The sequence below is a fragment of the Podarcis cretensis genome, assembly GCF_951804945.1.
Source record: "Podarcis cretensis genome assembly, chromosome: 17".
In the NCBI taxonomy this organism is placed as follows: Eukaryota; Metazoa; Chordata; class Lepidosauria; order Squamata; family Lacertidae; genus Podarcis; species Podarcis cretensis.
Genome location: NC_137187.1, coordinates 7724914 through 7750270, shown reverse-complemented (window position 1 = coordinate 7750270; position 25357 = coordinate 7724914). Strand labels below are relative to the sequence as shown.

General features: G+C 43.3%; 1 protein-coding gene across 1 annotated transcript in view; it reads left to right on the top strand.

Annotated features, from left to right (window-relative positions):
* The window catches only part of ELP1 (elongator acetyltransferase complex subunit 1), a 45416-nt gene extending 20399 nt beyond the window's left edge, over positions 1–25017 (top strand). The window contains exons 16-37 of the mRNA XM_079959167.1: positions 1633–1736; positions 2475–2528; positions 2794–2899; positions 3435–3550; positions 4466–4539; positions 4631–4709; positions 5236–5315; positions 6605–6742; positions 7466–7551; positions 7923–8071; positions 9150–9273; positions 9716–9813; positions 11115–11316; positions 13979–14040; positions 15522–15584; positions 15709–15769; positions 17570–17683; positions 18535–18646; positions 20715–20842; positions 22188–22342; positions 23417–23495; positions 24255–25017. Of these exons, the coding sequence (XP_079815293.1) occupies positions 1633–1736; positions 2475–2528; positions 2794–2899; positions 3435–3550; positions 4466–4539; positions 4631–4709; positions 5236–5315; positions 6605–6742; positions 7466–7551; positions 7923–8071; positions 9150–9273; positions 9716–9813; positions 11115–11316; positions 13979–14040; positions 15522–15584; positions 15709–15769; positions 17570–17683; positions 18535–18646; positions 20715–20842; positions 22188–22342; positions 23417–23495; positions 24255–24322 (2252 nt within the window). The 3' untranslated portion in view covers positions 24323–25017. The remainder of the gene's footprint in view (positions 1–1632; positions 1737–2474; positions 2529–2793; positions 2900–3434; positions 3551–4465; positions 4540–4630; positions 4710–5235; positions 5316–6604; positions 6743–7465; positions 7552–7922; positions 8072–9149; positions 9274–9715; positions 9814–11114; positions 11317–13978; positions 14041–15521; positions 15585–15708; positions 15770–17569; positions 17684–18534; positions 18647–20714; positions 20843–22187; positions 22343–23416; positions 23496–24254) is intronic.
* Positions 25018–25357: the final 340 nt, after the last annotated feature.

Genomic DNA, 25357 nt, shown 5'->3' with positions numbered 1-25357 from the left:
ATTTTAAAAATAACATAAAAAACATGCTAGAATAGCAGGCACTCTTTTGAACGTTACAGATAAGAAAATAACAACATTGCATAGTATAACTAGCTATACATACTCACAAGCTCTAACACACAATAGGATAGTTGAAACCTTTAGGACTCTGCAAGTTGAAGGCTTTTGAAGATCTCCATTTCAAAAGGCAAAACGACGGCTGTTAAGATGGAACATCAGAGCCGGGCCTCTATGCGGATTGCAGAGCAATGGCAGAGAGCGCAATTTCTCAAACAATTCCCTGATCCTTTATTCACAATTCGCATTAGGCGTCGTAACTTTCAAGCCAATCATAAGACTCAAATTATTTTTGAATACACCAGTGACCGGCTTGCTGGTCAATCAATTTACTTCTTGACAGCTGGGCCAATTTGGAATCCAAACTTTAAATCAAAGGGTTTCCTCCCTTCCGTGGAAATTAGCCAGATACACATTCCCAAGCAATTCAAGGACAGATAGCATCACTGGGGGGGGGGGGGAATGTTTACACTCTCAAACTCAGGTGTTAGGTCTTTCATTAAATCAAGGCTTCCTTGGTTCCAATAAACCTTTCACGCCACGGAGCCAGCTAGTCTGGGTTTTAAAGATACACAACCTCTTTCCCAGGGTCCTTGTGGCTGATGAAACTCCCACAAGGCTTCACTCCCTTTACTTGACCAAAGAATAATTTTCTAAATAAGACTAACTTTACTACAGCAGGTGTCTATTTTCCAGAAGAGCCTTCCTTAACCTGGTGCCAGCCGAATGTATTGAACCACACCTCCCATCAGCGTGGCCAATGGCCAGGGATATGATGGAAGTTGTAGTCCAGAAAACACCTGGAAGGTCACCAGTTTGGGGAAGTCTTTTCTATAACGTCACCAGACCTTTCAGAGCCCAGGTGAGAGAAAGCGTGAGAATGAGCGAATGTAAAGCTGAATGGTGTTTTCCTGGGCTCAACTTTTCTAGAGCACCTTCTCCCTTCACTCTTCAGGCAGCCCCACTGTTCTTGGCTCTGGGGCATTCCCTCATCTAGTAGTGTGGGGGATGCCACCCAGATTGCAAGCTTGGCCTGTTCAGCATCATTCCATGTCAGGAAACTGCCATCGGAGCCAGAGGAGGAAGGAGGGCTCCAGAGGGATGCCGGAGAGCGTCCCAGGAGGGATAGAGGCAGCCCATCTTCTGGGGAAGGAAATCAGCGTAGCACCAGTGGAGGAGGGGGGCAGATGGGGGAATCGGCGAGGGGGCTCCATGACTCCTCGCCAGACACCAGCGGGGAGAGCACGGGTCCTCCGCTGCCCACACCCTCCCTGCGCAGAAGGCTTCCGCGCAGGGAGAGTAGGCGGAGACTAGGCGTCAAAGAGCTTCTTTGCTGGAAGAAGTTCAAGAAACGCCCACTGACGGATTCTGCCAGCGATTGAGACAGCCACAGGTGAGTGGCTGTCCGGACAGAAAGGGTTCACCCAGGTAACCCAGCCAAGCGTGGCGCAGATTTACGCACAAGCAACCCCTAGAACCATTACATTCCAAGATGTTGAACCTCCTGCATTTGGTAAAATAAATAGTCTTGGCTTTATCACATAGACCTGCTGTGTCTTTTCCCTCCCACTTCAGGAGCTGAAACACCAGTTGTCACCCCTTGGCTGAACAGCAGCGGTTCAGCTGTCCAGTTTCCCTCTCCATGTATGCAGACTGCATTGGCTGTGGTTGGTGGTGAAGTAAGTAAAAATAACTGTGAAGTCTAGGAGCACTGAGCACCTGGTTGTGACCTTACTCAGTGGTTCTCAAGCTTTTTTCTCTGAGCCATACTTTCAAAATAAAAATTTGCTTGCGTGGCACTGAATTTTTTATTCATAAGAAACACATTTGAAACCAAAAAGAAACTGCTTAGTAGCTGATAAGAAATACATTGGAAAACTTTGGAAAACAATGCCTAGCAGTGTCTGTGAAAGACGTTTTCCTTTCATCAAGTACTTGCTGTTTTTAATACCTTGCTCTTAGTAATGCTGCTTATATTTTTATACTTTGATTCTTGTACTTGAGTTATTGTTGTTTTAGAATATGCTGTTTCAGCATATTTTGTAAATCACCCTTGAATTCAATAATGAAGGATGGTGTGTGTGTGTGTGTGTGTGTGTGTGTGTAACAAATAAAATAAATATTCCGGCAGTGGTAAGGGTGAAGTTTCAGGTCCCTGCATAGTTCTTCCCATCTCTACAATGAGCGGAAGCAGAATAAATTATCCAAATTAATTTTGGATTTTATACGTATTTGTTTCATTCAGATGATTTCGACAAGTCTAGATTTTAGATGGTTTGTTTGTTGTTTATTTCGTTAGCAGGCTTTGGATTCAGTCAGCGCCTGGTTTTGATTCTCTGTACAGAATTCATAGGTATCCAATCTATGGCAGGTTTGTTTTCTAACCCTGTGTTGTTCTCTGCCTTTTGTCTCCTCAGGAAACCATCTTTGGTCTGACTGACAGATGCCGCTTTTTTATTAACGAAGTTGAGGTACCAACTCCTCTTACAGCTCTTGCTCCTTTGTTGCCCCTCTGCCATAGGAAGCTCCCTTGTACTGAGTCAGTCCCTTGGTCCAGGTAGCTCAGTCCTGTCAGCATTGACCGGTATGGCACTCCTGGGTTTCAGGCGATGTCAGGCATTGAACCTGCGACCTTCTGCCTGGAGAGCATATGCTCTGCCACTGAACTTCAGCCCTTCCCCAACATGATGTCCCCCATAATGACCTACTGCAGGGATTCTTCTCTGTTTCCCACAGGTTGCTTCAAACGTCACATCCTTTGCCATCCACGATGAGTTTCTGCTGTTGACAACGCATGCTCATACCTGCCAGTGCCTGTCGCTGAGGAACACATCGCTGAAAGGTGAATATCCCCAGCGTGGCTAGCAACAAAAGGGTGCCCTGGTCAGCTGATCCTTTCTTGGACTTCCTCTTGTTTGATATGCTGCTAGCCCTTCCCTTAAATATGTAACATCCACCTATGGATGGATGTTTGCTTTCGATTCTTCAAAATAGCCACCAATCTTCCTAATTTTTATAGGAGTTCGCTTTTCCCATGCCACAGCAGCACAGAGAGGATGAGCATAGCATTGTCCATGCTTTATAAAGCCGTTAGCATTGTAAAGGCCTTCTCTCTCTCTCTCTCTCTCTCTCTCTCTCTCACACACACACACACACACGCAACACACACACTCACTCTCAATCAGCAAACTTATATCAAACGTGCACAGTGGCAGCAATCCTTGTACTATTGGGACAGTTTCATTGGATAAAACCTGGCATACCTGTGCTTGGGGTTTATGCCTGGTGTCCTTTCTTTTAGGCACCTTTTCCTCACAAAAAATGTAAGTAGTTCTTCCTTTGGGACTGAGCTTTTATATTGACTGTGGCATCTTCAGCTTTGCAGTCAGGTTTGGGCAACGCATCTGTCCCCAATAGTGAGACACTGCGCAAGGTTGAAAGAGGATCCCGGATAGTCACAATTGTGCCCCAGGATACAAAGCTCATTTTGCAGGTGAGTGCTCTCCATCTACGCTTATGGCTCAAAGCACCTTATTTGTTCCATGGTGGTGGTCGTGGCGAGGAGAAATAACTGGGCTACACAAATGGAATAATTATGCCATGTAGCTCTTGGCTGGAGTGTCTCATTCATAAATCAGGCTAGATAGATTCTTATTTGAATGATTTCCCATAAAAAGAACTAGCTTGCTGAGGAAGAGGTGAGGCTGCACCCTTCTCCCTCATGTGCCAGTATTACAGTATAGAAATGGGACGCGGGTGGCGCTGTGGGTTAAACCACTGAGCCTCGGGCTTGCCGATCAGAAGGTCGGCAGTTCGAATCCCCGTGACGGGGTGAGCTCCCGTTGCTCTTTCCCAGCTTCTGCCAACCTAGCAGTTCGAAAGCACGCTAGTGCAAGTAGATAAATAGGTACCACTGCGGCGGGAAAGTAAACGGCATTTCCATGCTCTCTGGTTTCCGTCACGGTGTCCTGTTGCTCCAGAAGCAGTTTAGTCATACTGGCCACATGACCCAGAAAGCTGTCTGTAGACAAATGCTGGCTCCCTCGGCCTGAAAGCGAGATGAGCACTGCAACCCAATAATCGTATTTGACTGGAGTTAACCATCCAGGGGTCCTTTGCTTTTACCTTTATAGAAATAAAAATATGGGACAGACATTTTGCACTTGTTTTTTAATGTCCCCATAGCTCCAGCTATTTAGACACTTGCTAAATATATATATATTTTTCACCAAGCTTTCCTTGAATATGTCCACTTTTGCAATATCCATTTATTCGATTACTGAAGGCTGTGTCAAGTGGCTGGGAAAGGGAAGGGGGGCTGTTCATGACTCCTCCCTCTGCTATTGGCAATAAGCGATTGTGGTGTTAGCAGCAAGGACGGCAAATTTATGTTGCGATTTTTCTGCAGATGCCGAGAGGAAACTTGGAAACCATTCATCACCGTGCCCTTGTTTTGGCCCAAGTCCGCAAGTGGCTGGACTGGTGAGTCAAGTTGATGGGACGTTGGGAGCAATTTGGGACATGTGTCTTCCTCTTTCGAATGACTTACCATCATTCTGCCTGTTCCTGCCAGCCTCCAGTTTAAAGAAGCCTTTGAATGCATGAGGAAGCTGCGAATCAATCTCAACCTCATTTGTGACCACAATCCAAAGGCAAGTTTGAGTAAACCTGTTGTCAACGTTGCTCAGAGTGCATCTGTTTGGGGAGAGGGCCTGAACATCACAAATCCTCGCAGCGAGTTGATGGCTGTTAGCACTGTCACCCAGCTAAAAAAATATTAACTGATAAATCATCTAAAACTCATACAGTTTATCAATTTAAATTTCCACAAGTGTAAAAACAGTTGTTCTGTTACAATAGCAGACTTTCTCCATCTATAATGCTAGGGGTGTTCCGTATCTCTTGACTCAAGTTAGGAGATCGGGAAATACTATTTCTGCACCATGGCACACGGAAAGTTAGATAAGGTCTCCTCCAAATGCCATTTCTGATACCTACCCACGTTGAGTGAGGATTTCCCAGGTTTATCCATCATAAACCATCTGGACTGCTTTGTTAGATGGGCTGTGAAAGGCCATTTCAGCATGAAATTTGCTTTGAGTTTCTTCTGCCTATTTATAATTGGTCCACAAATTTAAGAGGTTGGTGTGAAGTTAACAGGACTTGGTTTCGTTTCAGGTTTTCCTGGAAAATGTGGAAACATTTATAAAACAAATTGATTCAGTGAGTTTTATCAACTTGTTCCTCACAGAGCTGAAGTGAGTATTGCCTGGTTAATGTGTAAAGACCAAGAGGTTGACAGCACCTTATACCTGGGTGCTGTATTTGAATGCAAAATAGCTTTGTGCGGGGCAGCTGGAGAGTGGAGTGCTTAACCCTCTCCCCAGCTCTCATTTTTCCATTTCAGAACTGCCCCTCTAAAGTATTATCTCTCCTGGAGCAGAAAAAAAAGTTTCTCTTAATTTCCCCCATCTTGAAGCTGTTCTGCTTTTTCAAAAGCAGGGCACTGTTGCACGCATTGGCGCAGCCTTCGTCAACCTAGTGCTCCCCAGATGTTTTGAATGACATGGGAGTTGTGGTCCAGAACATCTGGAGGGCAACAGGTTGGCAAAGGCAGAATTAGGGTGTAGCACACAGTTAGTTCCTGAGGAAGTTGTTGTCCTACAAGTCTTTCGATTGCTCTTGTTTCCTTTTCACTTTCCTTTCAGCGTTCAGTCTGTCTATATGGGCTAAGGTAACAAAGGAGGAGGAATTGGATATTTTGGATGAAACTTGATGTGTTTACATATATTTTTTGAGGACTGGTTGAGAGGGAGTTCCTATTCCTATAAACATGTACAATCAGACAGCTGACTGAGAGGGAGAACTCTGTGCAAAACAAATTCTGCATCAAGTAAAGGCGAATTTTGCAATCTGTACATCGTGCAGATTAAATTTGTTATATTTTCTTTTATTTTTGCACCATTGTCATTATTATTTTATGCAAAATGTATTCTGATTTGCCTGTATGGTGAAGGCAAGTAAAATTTCAACCTCAGTCACTTGAACCTTTCTGGTTTCTAAGATTTCATTATGCCATTCCCACACATTTTCAAGTACTGTATTTTTTGCTCTATAAGACTCACTTTTTCCCTCCTAAAAAGTAAGGGGAAATGTGTGTGCGTCTTATGGAAGGCTGCGCAGCTATCCCAGAAGCCAGAACAGCAAGAGGGATTGCTGCTTTCACTGTGCAGTGATCCCTCTTGCTGTTCTGGCTTCTGAGATTCAGAATATTTTTTTTCTTGTTTTCCTCCTCCAAAAACTAGGTGCGTCTTGTAGAGCGAAAAATACGGTATATTTTTGCCGACTTAAGGGCTAGAAATTTGTATGAAAAATAAAATCCAAAATGCTGAGGACTTTAGGAAGCTGGATTTTGTGCTTTTGAGAAACACACAGCCCTACCAATTTTTTGAGTCAGTTTTGTTGCGTGATGTGTTTATCCTGTGTACATTTTGGTATTGTAAATGGCACTGAGACCTAATTTCTTTGTTTATGTGCTCCTTCCTAGAGAAGAAGACTACACAAAGACTATGTACCCACCTCTAGAGTCTACCAATGTCTGTGAGCTTCACGATTCTGATGGGAAAAAGGTTAACCTCATCTGTGATGCAATGAGAACAGCCATGGAGAACATCAGTACTACCAAGTATTCAACATATCATTCTAGAATACCTCTGTATATAGAAGCCATAGAACCCTGATAGAACTCTGATAGGAGTGCTGGGTCTATACAGAAAGGAAGGAGCTTGACTCTTAATAACCAGATCACCAGAGTTGTGAGGAAGGAGGAAATTTATTTTCCCCCGCATCCACCAAAAATCCTTGGAGCTTGGGGTTCAGGGTATGTGGGAAGAGGAGGGACTGTAGCTTCCGACTTAAGGAGTGGTGAGTGTTTCCTCTCTCCTTTCTCAGGGTCTAGAGCAGGGTTTCCCAAACTTGGGTCTCCAGCTGTTGTTGGACTACAACTCCCATCATCCCAGTGGCCAGGGATGATGGGAATTGTAGTTCAAAAACAGCTGGAGACCCAAGTTAGGGAAACCCTGGTCTAGAGACTGTGACTCCTTATGGTGCCAGTAAGAGGAGCAGAATTGGCTCTCCCCATTTGCTCTTTTCATTCCAATTTACCTCAGTCTAGGACAGAAGGGCCAGGGAGTTGGTGAAATAATTTTCAACCCAGACTTCCTCTCTATCCCTTTAAAAACAGCTTCTTCTTTGCTAAAAAGGGGTGTGGGGTGTTATAGGAGCTGAAGAAAGGAGCTAGGCATCTAAATATCTTCTCTTGCACTTTTAAGCAAAATGGGAGAAATGAACAACTACCTAAAGTCCAGAGGTTTTAACACCCGTCTTCCCCCCCCCCTGTCCTCTTTAGATACTGTTTGTCCATACTGACCTCTCATGTGAAAAAGAGCCCCCCCGAACTGGAAACAGCTCTGCAGAGAATTCGTCAACTTCGAGGTACATTATTAGGGTTGAATTGATTGAACACATGTTATGGGGCTTAAAACTGGTGGAGTGGGGCCTTATAAAGGTTGTCAGCGGTATCTGCATTTAGCACGGGATGTTTGGGCTCATGACTCACTCCTTTGGAGTTTCACCAAATGCTGGACTCATGTTTCCAAGATATTTTTTTTTAAGGAACAATGATGGCAAGAAACTTGCTTATTGTACAGTAAAGCTCAGTTTCTCATGCAATTAATCTGTGCTGATAGTGCTTGCTTGTTAAACAAGTTCATATGTTTCTGTGCAACATCTTCCTTAGACATCATCTGATGCAGCAGTCGCCTTTTGAAAGTCTTTTTAATAATAATAATAATTTTAAACTGCAGAGCAACCTTCAATAACTGCTGGATCTGTGAGTGCAGAAGAAGCTCTCAAATACCTGCTGTACTTGGTAGATGTCAATGAGTTGTATGATCATTCTCTGGGGACATACGATTTCAATTTAGTCATCATGGTTGCTGAGAAGTCTCAGAAGGTAATTTTGTGTTTTGTTTTCCCATAGCCCATCTACTGCCCTGTCCTAGATGTTGGAACAAAAATAAAATAAAATTTAAAAAATCACTGCTTTATCAAAATGCTCTCTCAAGGGGAGAGCCAGTGTGGTGTATGATAAGAGCACTGGACCTAAGACCTGGGAGACCCAGATTCGAATTCCCAGTCACTGCCTCTCAGCCTAAGCTGTTGGAGAAAAAAGTGGTATATAACTGCAAAATACACTCCCAAGAATTGCTTCTGCTACCCAAGCTCCTCCGCTGTCAATGGCTGTATGCACTCTAAACCTTTTAAAGTACGACTGGAGCGCATTCCTTCCATCAAAGAATTCTGGGCACTGTGATTTACCCATCACAGAATTACAATTCCCAGCAGCGCTTAAGAAACTACAGTGCCCAGAATTGTTTGAGGGAGGAAATGGGCTTTAAAAGGTACAGTGTATACACAGCCGTAAGCATACAGGGTTGTCCATTCTGTGCAGTTCCTACAGATCACACCTGTTCCTTAGTGCCAGTTCTTCTTTGCCTTCATTATCCTTTGCCTCATTTTCCCACACTGCTGTTTAAATTGTCTGTGGCAATCTCTCCCCAGCCTAGTGCCCTCCAGATATTGTTGGACTGCAACTCCCATCATCCCCGACAATTGGTCATGCTGGCAGGGCTGCTGGGAACTAGAGTCCGGCAACATCTAAGGCTGGTCTGTGGTGACCCAAGTGGGGTGTCTTTGAAGAGTGTTCATGATGTTCCTTTGTCAGAAGTTGAGTCATGACATGAACAAAACCACCTGCGTCTTCTCAACGAATTGAATAAAATGACAGTGGGGACAAAAGAGGCCAAGAAAAGTTATTCATTAGAAAAAGTGAATGAGTTTACAACAAGAACACAAAATTTCTGAAAATAGAATGTGTCCTTTGACACAACAACAAGGCAAATAGTTTCTGCTCAGATCTAGACTGCATTTTGTGGGGAGACTGTTCAAGCTGCCGTTCCTTTGACAACTAGGCAACAGAAGCTCATGCCTTTCAAAAATAACTATTTTTTAATACCCTCTTTTTTTGGCAGGATCCTAAGGAATATCTCCCATTCTTAAACAAACTTAAGAAAATGGAAAACAATTACCAGAGATACTCTATAGATAAATATTTGAAGAGGTATTCAAAGGCTCTTCATCATCTCAGCAAATGTGGTAGGTACCCTGGCTGTGTGGTTTCTTGGGGGGCGAAGATTCTTTTTGCCGCATCTTATATTTTCTGGTAACTATAGCTGATTACCCAACAATAGTGGCTTCATAAACTGATTATATGAATCCAGCCAACATTTTCAGGATTTTTTCTTCCTGTCCACCCTCAAGAGACTGAATGCTGGGCTAAATAGACCATAGATTTGAGGCTACGTATCTATATTTAATTTTTTTCTTTTGGAATAACTGGGGCTATAACTTGCTCCCCACTCCTCTCTCTCCAAATAAGATTTTTATGTTTGTCCTCAGGTAGCTCAGAAGTTTTGCTTTCACACTAGGACTTGCCTAGCCAAACCCCACTCTAGTCAGCCCAGATTGGCTTATGCAGTTATGTGAAACCCGTTGCTTGCTTTCTTCCCACGAAAGTGTATTTTGCTTTCCCCCTCAGGGCCAGAGCATTTTTCAGAGTTCCTGAACTTGGTGGTGGATCAGAACTTATTTAATGAAGCCTTGAAGCTATACATGCCAGACACCCAGGAGTACAAGGTGTGTGAAATACTTTCCCCATTGTTGTACCTTTTTCTTATTACAGTGGTACCTCGGGTTAAGTACTTAATTCGTTCTGGAGGTCCGTTCTTAACCTGAAACTGTTCTTAACCTGAAGCACCACTTTAGCTAATGGGGCCTCCCGCTGCCGCCGCGCCGCAGGAGCACGATTTCTGTTCTCATCCTGAAGCAAAGTTCTTAACCCAAGGTACTATTTCTGGGTTAGCGGAGTCTGTAACCTGAAGCGTACGTAACCTGAAGCGTACGTAACCCGAGGTACCACTGTACTACTTTATTACTTGTGAGAACAGCCTGCTCTACTGCAGTGATAAAAGGCAGGTTGCAGGCTAGACGTTGGCCAATAACTTACTCCAAACCACTTCATCAATTTAAAAGCCAAGTCCCTTTTTCCTGTAGGTTGAACAGCTCTTCCTGCATATCAGTTAACTCAGTGGCTTCTCCTTCATGGTTTTATAAAGTTTTATTTCTAAAACAAGAAGTAAAATAACAGTTGCGCACACCATCATAGCCTGTTATGCACAAGGTTCAACATTTAGTCAAGAGTCTCTCTCTGTGTGTGTTTTGTAATTCTGTTTCATTGGCTTAAAGAACATGTACAAAAAACAAACAAACAAACAGGAAACAACAAAATGGAGTACTGTAAGCATCATGTTTCATTACAAATCCTAAAAAAGTATCACATGATAGAATTAGCAGGTAGAAATGAAATCACTGAGAACATAAGGTCTCTTAGTCTGTCTTCTTGAGTCTCCCTAGAAGGAGACATGGGTGATTGGAGCTAGGAGAGTTATGGTAAAGATTTAGAAAAATCTAACCAAACAACAATTTGTCTTTCTGAGTCACCCACCTTATTACCCTCAGATTTGCGTGGGCCATACTATGATATTTAACCTGTTTTGTCCACCGCTCCTCAAGTCAGTGAATAATAATAATAACAACAATTAATGATAATAATAATTTATTATTTATTCCCCGCCCATCTGGCTGGGTTTCCCCAGCCACTCTGGGCGGCTCCCACAGAATATTAATAATAAAAAGCGATAAAACACCAAACATTACAAACTTCCCAATACAGGACTGCCTCCAGATGTCTTCTAAAAGTCAAAAAGTTGTTTATCTCCTTGACATCTGATGGGAGGGCGTTCCACAGGGCAGGCGCCACTACCGAGAAGGCCCTCTGCCTGGTTCCCTGTAACCTCACTTCTCGCAGTGACGGAACTGCCAGTGCAAAGTAGCCATCCGTCCTCCAACTCCAATTTCTTTACATCTCTGCCTTGCAGACTGTTAGCTATGCTTATGGAGAACACTTGATCCAGAAGCATCTCCCTGAGCAAGCGGGGCTAATCTTCTTCCGCTGCGGTGCATTTGAGAGAGCGCTGGATGCCTTTTTGATCAGCGGTAATTGGCAGCTGGCCCTGACAGCAGCCGGCGAGCTTTGTTACACCGAAGACAAGCTGGCCAACCTGGCGAGGAGCATGGCAGGTGAGCATTCCGAAATGCATGCGGCCTCTCCTTTGTGCTGCTCCAGGGTTGCCACCTGTCCTCGTTTTCTAGGACACGTCCTCCTCCTCAGCAGTAAAATTTCTCTCCGGGTGGATTTTTTCAAGTTGCCAAAATGTCTCTGGCTATACAGTGGTACCTTGGTTCTCAAACTTAATCCGTTCCGGAAGTCCGTTCCAATACCAAAGCATCCCAAAGGCAAAGCACACTTTCCCATAGAAAGTAACGCAAATTGGATTAATCCATTCCTAAACCATCAATTTAACATGAATTTTTCTATCTAATGAGATCATTGATCCATAAAATGAAGGCAATAAACAATGTACTGCAGTCACACAATCAGTCAATTCAGTAGCTGAACTGGGTTCCACGCAGTCACAAAAAAAAACAAAAAAGAGCCGCAAAAACAAAAATGCTAAATAAATAGCAAAAACAAACAAACCTAAGTGTAACACTCAAAATGGAAGTGTGGCACTCAAATCGTCAGCATAACACTCAAAACAGAAATGTGGCACTCAAAACGGAAGCTTAACGCTCAAAACGGAGCACATTTGGCTTCCGAAAAATGTTTGCAAACCGGAACACTTACTTCCGGGTTTGCAGTGTTTGGGTTCCAAGCTGTTTGAATACCAAGGTGTTTGAGAACCAAGGTACCACTGTACTTTTTGGATGAGACATTGACATAACTGGTGGTTGAAGTCTTGCTTTCCCACTAAGGAAGATTGGCAAATTAAGTTAATGGAGTATGTGGAAATGGCTAAATTAACTGGGAAACTTAGAAATCAAGATGACAACAAATATAAAAAACAATGGGAAATGTTTATTGCATATTTACAGAAGCAATGTATGCAAGTTAATATATTAGCAGGATTTTTTTTTTTTTTTAAAAAAACCCCACTTGTAATGTTATATATAATGTGTAAACTTGGAGGTCATTAGAGATGAAGATTTTATTGACATTCGTTAATGAAGATAATACAAAGGAACCAGGGGATGGAGTGGAGGAAAGTTGAGGGATTCAAGTAATCCTGTAATGTGGATTTAAAATCGATTGTTTATATAGTTGTTTTAAATGTTTTAGCTTATGTGTGTTTTTTAATGCAATGATTTTATTTTTATTTTTTGTGAAAATTGTGTGTGTGTGTGTGTGAAGACTTGCTTTCCTCTTCTCTTCTCCTCTTCTCTTCACCTGCCCCCCTCAGCAATATATCACAGCTTCTATAGCCTACATATAGTCGGGGTATTTAAAATGAGAGTTGTCATAGCGTCCACTTTTTTGCTCTTCAAAATATGGCAACCCTACGTCCCGGCTGCAGGTTAGATCCATAACATGGCATCCGGCCTGTGTCTCTTGTATGCTCAAGGCCTGTTCAGATTATGCATTCTGCCCGAGTTTCTAGTTGGGAAGAGATGGGGAGGAGGCCTCAGGCCTGGGTGCCCTCCTTCTCTACACAGAATATTGGATTTCCTGGTTCGTTTTCTACTTTCTCTTAAGGGAGAGATAGGAGCATGATAGCCTGAGGGCCATTTCAGTCTTACCCAGAATTTAATCCTGACAGAAGATCACAGAAGAAGCCCTTGGAAACCAAAAGGAGTTTTGAGACAGAGCACCCTGAAGTTAGATCAAGAAAGACAGCATCTTAAAAAGCAGAGACATCACCTTGCCGACAAAGGTCCATATAGCTACAGCTTTGGTTTTCCCAGTAGTGATGTATGGAAGTGAGAGCTCGACCATAAAGAAGGCTGATCGCCGAAGAATTGATGCTTTTGAAATATGGTGCTGGAGGAGACTCTTGAGAGTCCCATGGACTGCAAGAAGATCAAACCTCTCCATTCTGAAGGAAATCAGCCCTGAGTGCTCACTGGAAGGACAGATCCTGAAGCTGAGGCTCCAATACTTTGGCCACCTCATGAGAAGAGAAGACTCCCTGGAAAAGACCCTGATGTTGGGAAAGATGGAGGGCGCAAGGAGAAGGCGATGACAGAGGATGAGATGGTTGGACAGTGTTCTCGAAGCTACCAGCATGAGTTTGACCAAACTGCGGGAGGCAGTGGAAGACAGAACTGCCTGGTGTGCTCTGGTCCATACGGGCACAAAGAGTCGGACACGACTAAACAACAACAACCCTGAAGTTGGAAATAGTACAGCACTTCAAATGCCCTGCACAGCAAACTTTCCTTCCATGTTATCTGCTTCTCTTCCCTTCTTTGCCATTCTCAATTTTTGCCAAACCTCCCCCCTACACACACACTGCTGAATTCCTTGAAGCCCAAATAGTGAGAGCAAGTATTCATTAATGCAGATTAAATCCGTGCGGCAGTTTCGACTTGCGTAAGTCTGTACAAAGAGTGGGGTTGCTATGGTGCAGAAATTTATACGCCAGTTACACTTCGTATCAGGATGCTATTGTTTATATCATTTAACCAGGCAATATGAATGAATGGAATCCCTTGCTGCTGCTGGCTTGATCTAATTTAAGGACTGGCGTCTTTAATTAACGGGGATCACATACAAAGAGGAAATCAGAACCCGCAATATATTAAAGCAATAACACAGGAAGGGTTTATTTTACAAAGAAGTGTTTCTTTTTTCTTCTCCCCCCCCCCAAAAAAATTTTAAATTAAATTCTCTTCCTTCTTTCAGGGAAATTTGCTGAAAAAAGGAAATATGCAGATGCAGCAATACTCCTGGAACAATATGCCAAGGTATAGCCTAAATTTCAGATGAAGGGCAGTACGGTGGTACCTCAGGTTGCATACGCTTCAGGTTACACACTCCGCTAACCCAGAAATCGTGCTTCAGGTTAAGAACTTTGCTTCAGGATGAGAACAGAAATCATGCTCCGGCGGCACGGTGGCAGCAGCAGGAGGCCCCATTAGCTAAAGTGGTGCTTCAGGTTAAGAACAGTTTCAGGTCAAGAACAGACCTCCGGAACAAATTAAGTACTTAACCCGAGGTACCACTGTATACAAATTTAATAAGAATAATAATTTCTCTTCTTCCACCCCCGCTGCTTGTTGCTCAGATTCCCAGCTTACTACCCCTGTGTCTCTTTGTGCTGTCTGGCCTGGGTTCTAAAGACAGCCATTATGGTACAGCGGTCAGGGTGTCAGACTAGGACCTGGGAAACCGGGGTTTGAATCCCCACATAGCCACAAAGCTCACTGGTTTACCTCAGGACAGTCCCTGCATCTCAGACAAACCTACCTTACAGGGTTGTTTTGAGGATAATAGAGGGGGCGGGAATGATGTGTGCCATCTTCAGCTTCTTGGAGGATAGGCAGGATATAAATGAAATACATAGTGCAATAATTGGCCAACTAACAACCAGTGACCTAGATCCTGCCCCCGGCAAATTAATGTGAGAAATGTTCAGTACTCCCATTTACCTTCCAGTGTAATTATATTCTGTAGTTTGTTATACTTTCCCTCTAGGATTTTGTTTGTAAAGCCCTGACTGTTGTGCACGTCATCATAATTTTTAAGTTTATTAATCACTTTCCTTTCTTTCTTTCTTTTTTTTTGCTTTTTATATGCTGTGCTCTCTTATTTTACTACTATCTGTAAATCGCTTTAAAATTGTTTTTGACAAAGTAATAATCATAAATGAATGAGAATAAAAATGTGCATTCCACCCTCAAGACCATTCCATTGTAACTATCCAAAATTTCAACACCTCTTGCGATGATTTGACCCCTCTCCGTTTTAACAGTCAAAATTCTGCAAACACCCTCCATATCTCCTCAGAATCATTTCTCCTGCATATTCCCCGTCTTACCTTAATGGCACGTGTTAATTTATCATTCTTAGCTATATCCCACACCTCTTTATACCATTCTTCCATTTTATATTCTGCTTGCCCCTTCCACTTCCTAGCTATCATAATGTGTGCAGCTGTCAATAAATTTGTGAGCAAGTCCTTCATAGTCTGCGAACCTTCCACTCCATCCTAAATTGATAATAATGCTACCTTTGGACTTTTGGTCAGCTTTAACCCAGTGATTTCTGTTGTCTCCTTAAACACACTTTGCAAAAAAAAAATAATAATAAAAAATTGTACATATTTACACCCTCACCACATGTGAACATAATTTCCTGTTTTCTGTAAATCGCTTTGAGGCATGTGTAAAGCGACAAATAAACATAAAAATAGAAGGCAGAAAATGCTTTGATTCCCTTTTTCCAGGATTATGAAGAGGCCATCCTTCTTCTCCTGGAAGGGACCACTTGGGATGAAGCCCTAAGACTGGTGAGATCCTTCAAAACATGAACCCATTTTCGCTACCTGCCTGTTGAACGAATTTGTGTTTGTCACTCAACAACAACCTTGATGTGGGCTTTTATGTCCCTTCTCTTTTTCCTCTGTCTCCCAGATTTACAAATATAACAGGACTGACATTCTGGAGACCAACTTCAGACCATCTCTGCTGGAAGGTAAAACTTAACCACTTCATGTTTGCTGGAATGCTCTCAGAAGTGCAGGGCTGCTGGGATTCCCGGTGTTGTAGGAAGACAGGGATACTGGGGTGTGGGACTCTACTGGTCTGAGATCAGCACTTGTGCAAGGATATTGATAAATGTTGTCTTGGTATGCAGAAGCAACTTCAGACTGCAGGTGGGAAATTGTGTGTTCAAATGTTTCCTTTGTGCAAAGCAAACCTTCCTGTGCATGGAAAGCTAATCCGTCAGAGATGACTAGAGCAGTGTTTCCCAACCTTGGGTCTCCAGCTGTTTTTGGACTACAACTCCCATCATCCCTTGCTAGCAAGCCCAATGGTCAGGGATGATGGGAATTGTAGTCCAACAGCAGCTGGAGACCCAAGGTTGGGAAACACTGGACTAGAGCAGTGTTTCCCAACCTTGCGCCTCCAGCTGTTTTTGGTCTACAACTCCCATCATCCCTGACTAGCAAGACCAGTGGCAAGGGATGATGGGAATTGTAGTCCAAAAACAGCTGGCGGCACAAGGTTGGGAAACACTGGACTAGAGAACTGTTTCAAGATGAAATTCTGCCTTCTCTTTTAGTGGGGTTAGGGTAGGATTCAGCCTTTTTAATGTTAGACAAGCACTTTTAGGTAATTTCCCCCCTTGTTTTTTCTTTTCTTTTTTTAGAAATAGTTTTTATTGGTTTTACAAAATAGATCACACAATTAACATTTAAAAACATTTTTTTTAAAAATAAAACAAGATTCTTCTGAATCTTGAAACTTCCCTCCTCCCCACCCTGGGTCCTTTGAATATCTTTTTTTTATATATACAATTTTATTAATTTTCCGAAAATAACAAACTTATACAATAACAATATATATTCATTTCCAAATATTTAAAGAGTCGACTTCCCCCTAAACCCTTCCTTGGTTACTTTGTGTTTCTTCACACCGCATGACCTCTATAGAGGGCCTTTAAATATCTTAATCAACTGCATATTATAGTTCATCCACATTTTAGTCCTCCAATATAGCCAAAGCCTTTGTAACGTTGCAAGAGTTATTCAAAGCCTGCCAAAGTGTTTACTGTGTTCTTTTAAATATACCGTAATTGATATTTGTCCCATTCTCTATTGAAGTTTTGATCCTCCTGGTTTCTGATTTTCCCAGCCAATCTCACCATCTCTGCATAGTCAAGTAGTTTCATCTGCCGGTCCGCCTATTCCCTTGTTTTTTCAGTGTATTTGGTTCTCAAATGATTTGCATTTTATGGGTTTGTGTAAGCCACTTTGAGAGACACCTTTCTGAAAAGCAATGAATACATGTAATAAAAAAATAAGACCATGATTGTGTTGATACGCTAGCTTTCTGGGTGCCAGGATAAGGTGTGTACACCTGAGAAGATTCACCTTGACAACCTGCCTTAAGCTTGTACAGTGCTGTCTTCTTGATACAGTGGTACCTCACAAGATGAATGCCTCGCAAGACGAAAAACGCGCAAGACAAAAGAGTTTTCCGTTTTTTGAGTCGTTCCGCAAGACGAATTTCCCTATGGGCTTGCTGCGCAAGACGAAACGTCTTGTGAGTTCTTGCGAGTTTGTTTCCTTTTTCTTAAAGCCGCTAAGCCGCTAATAGCCGTGCTTCGCAAGACGAAAAAAACCACAAGACGAAGAGACTCGTGGAACGGATTAATTTCGTCTTGCGAGGCACCACTGTATGGGGTTTTTCCTTGCTTAGACAAAGTTTTTAATGTGCCTGTGTCAGTTTTAATGCAAAATGCTTCTTCCCTCGTTGTTGCCCTCAATAGTTCAGAAAAATCATTTGGCGTTCCTGGAGACTCAGAAAGCAGCATTTTCTTGCCATCAGAAGCGCCTTTCTGTGGTCAGAGAGCTGAAGCAGCAAGCCCGGAATGAGATGCTGGGTATGCATTGGTCTTGTGTCCTGTCACAGATTAGCTCCTGGGCTCAAGCTGGGTTTTGAGATAGACCTAGTCATGTAAGATAAAGCTATCAATGGCTACTACTCATGCTGCCTCCAGGTTCACAGGCAATATTATCTCCTGAATGTCTGGTGCTAGGAATAAACAACTGGGTGGAGAGGGTCGCTGTTGCCTCTATGCCATGTTCATAGGCAGTCAGTGTGGTGTAGTGGTTAAGAGCGGTAGTCTCGTAATCTGGTGAACCAGGTTTGCTTCCCTGCTCCTCCACATGCAGCTGATGTGTGACCTTGGGCCAGTCACACTTCTCTGAAGTCTCTCAGCCCCACTCACCCCACAGAGTGTTTGTTGTGGGGGAGGAAGGGAAAGGAGAATGTTAGCCGCTTTGAGACTCCTTCCAATAGTGATAAAGCGGGATACCAAATCCAAATTCCTCTTCTTCTTCAGCAGCTTCCCAGAGGCATATGGGGAGTCATTGTTGGGAAGAGGAGGCTGAACTGGATAAGCCTTATAGCAGCAAGGAGTCAGTGTATGTTCTTATGGACTAGCACCATGGAGGCCAAAGTTTGAATTGCAGGTCCTATGATTATATCAAATCAATTTCGTCCCAGGTTCAAATCATGGCTCACTTGCAAAGTCACTCTCTCCCTGCTTTTGGGCTTCCCTTTGTGAGATGGAACAGCAATAACTAGCTGTCTGGCAGAATTGTTTTGGAGAAAAAGGCCCGTCAGAGATTGCCAGGTGTCATAGAAATACTGTTGTGGGGAGGATTTAGGAGGTGGTATGGGGGATGTTTTGTTCCTTCTCCTCCTGATCCAAGTGACTGACTTTTGCAGATCTCGAATTGCCAAACTGCCCAGAATCGGATCTCTTTTCTGATGCCAGCAGCATGGTGACAGCTAGCAACGCCAGTTCCAAATACACTCACAGTAACTCGAGAATATCTGCGTATGTACTTTGCCCTCACATCAGCTTTTCAACGGCCTGGTTCAAGTGGGAAGGTTTGGAATTATGTTTGCACAAATGGAGGTTGTGCCTGGTTCTCTTTTGCAGATCCCATTTATAGTGGTGCCCCGCAAGACAGAAAACCAGCTAGACGAAAGGGTTTTCCGTTTTGGAGGCGCTTCGCAAAACGAATTTCCCTATGGGCTTGCTTCGCAAGACGAAAATGTCTTGCGAGTTCCTGCGGGGTTTTTTCCCTTTTCCCCCCCTTTTCCTAAGCCGCTTATCAGCTGATCAGCTGATCCGCTAAGCCGCTAAAAGCCGCTAAGCCGCTAATAGCGCTAATCCACTAAGCCGTCAATGGGCTTGCTACGCAAGACGAAAAAACCGCTAGACGAAGAGAATTGTGGAACGGATTCTTTTCGTCTTGCGAGGCACCACTGTATTTGATCATCTGCATTAGGGCTTTGATCACCAAGCAGACCAAAAAGTAATTGCTTCATCCATGCAACATTTTAACCTGAACGGTTGCCTAATTTCACCTGTAAGGAACATTGTTTTCAGAAGTATATGTGTAATTTCAATGTTACATCTCTCTTCGCGTTTTATGTGTCGTGCTGATAACAACCAAGCACACGCACTCTGTAAGTGTGAAAGTATTGCTGTTAGGTGGTACTGAGTTTATAATAAACTCAGTCTGACTATTTTCTTGGGTTGTATGGTTAAACACATGCTCCCCACTTGCAGACCTGTGGTGCCCTAATAATAATAACAACAGCAATAATAATAATTTATTATTTCTACCCCGTCCATCTGGCTGGGCTTCCCCAGCCACTCTGGGCAGCTTCCAACAAAATATTAAAATGCAGTAATGCATCAAACATTAAAAGCTTCCCTAAATAGGGTTGCCTTCAGATGTCTTCTAAAAGTCTGGTAGTTGTTGTTCTCTTTGACATCTGGTGGGAGGGTGTTCCACAGGGAGGGCGCCACTACTAAGAAGGCCCTCTGCCTGGTTCCCTGTAACTTGGCTTCTCACAGTGAGGGAACCGCCAGGAGGCCCTCGGTGCTGGACCTCAGCATCCGGGTAGAACGATGGGGGTGGAGACGCTCCTTCAGATATACTGGACTGAGGCTGTTTAGGGCTTTAAAGGTCAGCACCAACACTTTGAATTTTGCTCGGAAATGTACTGGGAGCCAATGTAGGTCTTTCAAGACCGGTGCTATGTGGTCTCGGCGGCTGCTCCCAGTCACCAGTTTAGCTGCCGCATTCTGGATTAGTTGTAGTTTCCGGGTCACCTTCAAAGGTAGCCCCATATAAATACATAAGATGGGTGGGTCGTCATTGCTCTCTCTTGCACAGATTTCAATGATCCTGCCTTTCTTTTTACCCCAGACGTTGAATCTTCAGTGGTGGTGGGAAAATAGAGGGATAGGTTGAAACAAGAGGTTGAAACTAAAAGCTAGTTCTCACTTAAACAGTAAAACCGTCTTGTCCAGGGTTTCCCAAAATTGAGTCTCCAGCTGTTTTTGGACTACAACTCCCATCATCCCTAGCTATTAGGACCAGTGGACAGGGATGATGAGAATTTGGTAGCTGGAGACCAAAGTTTGGGAAACTCTGCTTGAGGCTATACCATTTCAGCCTGCCTGTAGGTGCACATGATGGAATACTGCTCCTTACCACCCTATTCCTAAAACCAGTATCCTTTCACATAAAAAAACTAGCACAGCCAGACCACAGGTTCTAGCTTCTTCCTAAAATGCTAGCTTTCCACAGTACATGTGGAGGCATTGACAACAAAACCAAGCTCTCCTCAATCTTCCTTTCCATTTATGGTTTCCCTCTTATTTCCTCCTCGTAAAACAGGGTTTTTTTCCCTTCAAATTTGGGTCCATCACTGTTGTTGGACTACAACTCCCATCATCCATGACCACAGGTCCTGCTAGCTAGGGATGATGGGAGATGTAGACCAACAACAGCTGGGGACCCAAGTTTGAGGAGAAAAATCCGCCCCCAAAGAACTCCAGCTTCACTGTTGTGTAAAGATGTTTCATGGCATTTCATCTATTGTAGACGCTCGTCAAAGAACCGTCGCAAGGCAGAGCGTAAGAAACACAGCCTCAAGGAAGGGAGCCCCTTAGAAGATGTTGCACTCCTGGAAGTTTTAGGGGAAATAGTCCGGAGTGTTGACAATCTAAAAGGTTAGTCACTGAGGTTCTTCGAACTTTGGATGCCGTCTGAAGGAAGAGGCTCAGAACCGATTCTGAAAAAGCCTGGGTTCGGGGGAAGGAGTGGGAAACGGGACCCCCACAAAGAGCAAGGAATTACCAGTTTCCAGAGAGAGTTTCTAAATGCAGTGGCTTTGAATTATAGGCAGCCTTCATTAATGGATAAGCCTAAATGGCAGAATGACCAATAACAAAGTGAGTACAACAAAAATGCTTGAATACTGGAGTACTGAAGCCAACGTTCATGTTGCTGCTGGAGAATTCTGATTTAAAGCTACTCTGAAGAGGTTAACAATGAAAACCTGACACAGGCTAGCTAACTCCATGAAGAAGCCTGAATTCTGAGGTGTTGAACTTTCTCTCTGTTATTCAATATTCCCTGAAGATGAGCTTCTGACATGTCAGGACGTAGTCCTTTACAGTGGTACCTCGGGTTACATACACTTCAGGTTACATACGCTTCAGGTTACAGACTCCGCTAACCCAGAAATAGTGCTTCAGGTTAAGAACTTTGCTTCAGGATGAGAACAGAAATTGTGCAGCGGTGGCACAGTGGCAGCAGGAAGCCCCATTAGCTAAAGTGGTGCTTCAGGTTAAGAACAGTTTCAGGTTAAGAACAGACCTCCGGAACAAATTAATTACTTAACCCGAGGTACCACTGTATGTTAAAATAATAGTGATACCCACATCCCCCCCTTTTTTTTCTTGGTTTGCCTTCATCACTAGAATACATTCCCAACACATTTAACTTATTAAGTAGACGTAGGGAAATATATTAAATGTTTGAAGTGCCAGAGCCATTGACATATTTGGCCTGAACATTAAAAGTTGTTTGCTTCATATTGATCAATAGTGTGCAAGGCAGTTTGCTCTTCCTGCCTTTACATCTCATCGAGCCAAAGGCTCCTATTGTTGTTTCTTAAAAGGAAACCTGAATATTCAGGGATGGGGATTGGAATGTCCCTGAGGGAATAGGTCCTGCAGAGGCCCCCAGACCCTTTTATTTTCCAGAGGAAAGGAATAGGGGCTCATTTTGTGCTGGCCCAAGAGAGAGGGGGATTCTGTGGAATAAATAATAATAATGTATTGTTTATACCCCGCCCATCTGGCTGGGTTTCCCCAGCCGTTCTGGGTGGCTTCCAACAGAATATTAAAATACAATAATCTATTAAACATTAAAAGCTTCCCTAAATCTTGTGGTATTTCTAGGCTGGGTTTGGAGGGCAGAGTAGCATCTTTGTGTATTATCCCCCACAATTAAAGAATTTCAGTTTTGACTTATAATAATTGGGTCGGGGGGCTTTCATTTCTTCCCAAGGTGAGATACACAGCCTTTTAAAGCATCTAGTCCTCTTTGGCTATGACGGGCGAGCCCAGGAGTTGCAGCAAGCCTTTGAGGAGACCCTTCGCATGGTGGAGCAATCCCTCCTTGAAATCTGGACACCAGATCTGCAGCAGATCCCAGCCAACTCGGTACAAATTTAACTGAGTAATCACTACCTTGCCTTGTCTGCTTTTGCTTATAGCACAAGGGCCTTAAACACTGCTGGCAGCCTTGTTGGTTCATTACTAAGACCGCAGCTAACCACTTTTCATTTTGAAGAAAAAAAAGTAGTCACAGGGCTCTGATCCTGCATGCTCTCCCAATTATCATGGTGCTGACAAGCAAGGACTATCCAGAGGGAGCAATTACCGTATTTTTCTGTGTATAAGACGCCCCCATATGTAAGACGCCCCTTATTTTGGGGGACTCAAATTTAAGAAAATGGGAGGGAGGTGGCTCAGAGTTGTTGAGCTTTTTTTTGGGGGGGGTTGCCAAAAATCGCTCACCCACACACAGCAGAAAATCAGGCTCTCATCTGTCCTCTTGCCGGTAGAAACTGCCAATCACCCACCGTATTGCCACAGCGTCAACCAATCAAGACCAGTCCTTGACGCACACAGCAACCAATAACACGCCCGATAGCTGCTGACAGCCGTGGCAGCAACCAGTCAAACGACCACCCTATGCACTATCCATGTATAAAACGACCCCCACTTTTTAGGGTAATTTCATTGTTAGACATAGACCTGATTGACGTAGCGTTAAGCCAAACGATGACTTTGAATGACTATATGAATATGCCGATTCGAAGAGAGGAGCCTGCTAGCAGTTTGCTTCTTCCTGGTCATTTTTGTGCTGTGCTGTGCTGTGCTGTGCTGTGCTGTGCTGTGCTGTGCTGTGCTGTGCTGTGCTGTGCTGTGCTGTGCTGCGCTACCCAGGGCTAAACCATGGTTTGGCTTGGCTTAGCATATAGTGTGAACCAGGACTCAGCTCCAGACAAACCATGAGCTGTAACCCAGACCTGTTCTTGGGTTTATAGCTCGTGATCTGTCTGGAGGAGTCAAACCACGAACCTGGGTTCAAACATAATGCGGAGCAAAACCACAGCTTAGCCCTGGGTAGCATGGCAGCAGTAGGGCTTACTAAACCGTGGCTGGGCTTAGCATTGCATGTTTAGTGAGCCACAGACTAATTGCTCCACTTGCCTATCCTTGCAATTTTAGATCCTGGGTCCTAATTCAACTGCCAATAGCATAAGCGCTGCCTACAATCAGCAAAAGACAATGGCTCCAGCATCACAAGGTGGGTGAGAGAAATTATACACTACACAAATCAATTGTTACTATGATTGAATTCAGCATTTAATTTCAGTATACATATAGGTGAAAACTTGTTTGACTGGAAACCCTCTAATCCCAAAGGGTGTGGAGGAAGCTGCTTCTGATTTTGAAAGCTGAGGGAACATACTCTACACATGCTCAGAGGCACTATTCTTTATTTCTTCATATATCCCTGAGCTGGCTCCTAGCATTCAAAACTGGTTCCGGAGCTGATCCCCTACTAAGTTGTGACTCAGATTATGTTCTGTTTCTATAAAAATCCTGATAAGTAAATAAAACAATTCATACCATGTAATTTCATCATCGATAATGCTTGGTTTTATTGGTATTTGTAATGAATATTTGATATTATGTAAACCACACAGAGTTTTTTGGTGATTAATCTTGATGAAATATGGTTACCATGAGGCATACCATTCAGTAAAGTTCCAGAAACCATCTGTGCTGATCACAAAGCAATGAGATTAAAAACGGGAATGCCAGATTTTTATACTCTTAATTGATTCATTTTAAGTATGCCTCCAATAGCAGGTGGAATGGTAGGAATCACAAATTTTCTTCTCCCCCCCCCCCCTTAAAAAAAATGCTATTGTGAAGTTTTGGCATTTGCATCTCCTTTCAGTTTCTGCATTCCCCATACTACATGTAAAATGCAATTGCTTGCCTGCTTATTTTTGTCTATAATTATTAGTATTGTCTTTTGTTTCCCCCTCTCTCCCAGATCCTGAATTCTTTATACCTCCCAAACTCAACAAAAGCATCCAGTGGAAACTGAACCTTCTCCAATAATCCAGACCCTGAAGCTGTTAGATGGACTGAGCGCCTGTATTTCTGTGTCTTCAGATTCTGAAATATGTGCCTTCCCCAGATCTTGCAGCTGATCATGTATCCTGAAGTGACAAGGCATTGGCAGGCCAAAGTCAGTGCTGACCAACCTTGTTACATAGCTCTGAGTTATGGCCTGCCTTCCTCCCTCCTCTTTTCTCCTACTGCTGAGTTCAGATGGATTACCTGGACAACCAAACGCAAAAGCCTCTGCAAAACAAGCAGGCAACATGTGTTTATTTAAAATGGTTGCCTCAAAACAACATTTTTTTGCTCTTTGTTGGCAGTGGATATCACAAAACGATCTTTTAAAACTTGAAAGCAGACCTGCGCCTTAGCTGCATTGTGGTTTTCTAGGCTGAATGGCGACTTCTCTGTGTGTTTTAAGGACACCCAACTCAAACTCAAATACGGACATCAGTTACCCTGCATAGGAAAAGTGAAGCTCCCACTGAACCAGATGCGCTTTGTAATTCCCTCAAGAGCACAGCACTCCTCCTGGTACAGCCACACCACAGCTGTATCAACTGAGTATCTGATGGTGGATTTTCATACGCTAACCTTGAAATACCATGTTTTGACAAAATATTTATAGCAGCTGCCCCTTTTTCTCAAAATCAAGGAGAAAGAGGGGCTAATAAAGTTTCATTGTCACCTTTTCCCATTCTGGGTCTCTATATCTTTTGGTTCTTCTGTTCTTTGTGAACAAACTTTAGTACCTGCATTTTCCTTTTTTTGGAGGGGGGGAAATCTCCATGGAAAAGCTGATGAATCAATGGAGCACATAATCCTTTTATGGAAAGATGTTTTCTAGTAGCAAAACTAAAATCTTACACTAAGTATTTGTTTGTGTGGTTTTTTAAAATTTAAAAATAATACTAATATTTTTATATCGCCTTCACGGTACTCCAGGTGGCATTTGTGGGATTCCCTTGTGCTCTCTCATCCAGGCACTGCCTAGATCCAGCCTGGCTTAACTTCATTATATTCCCTCTGACT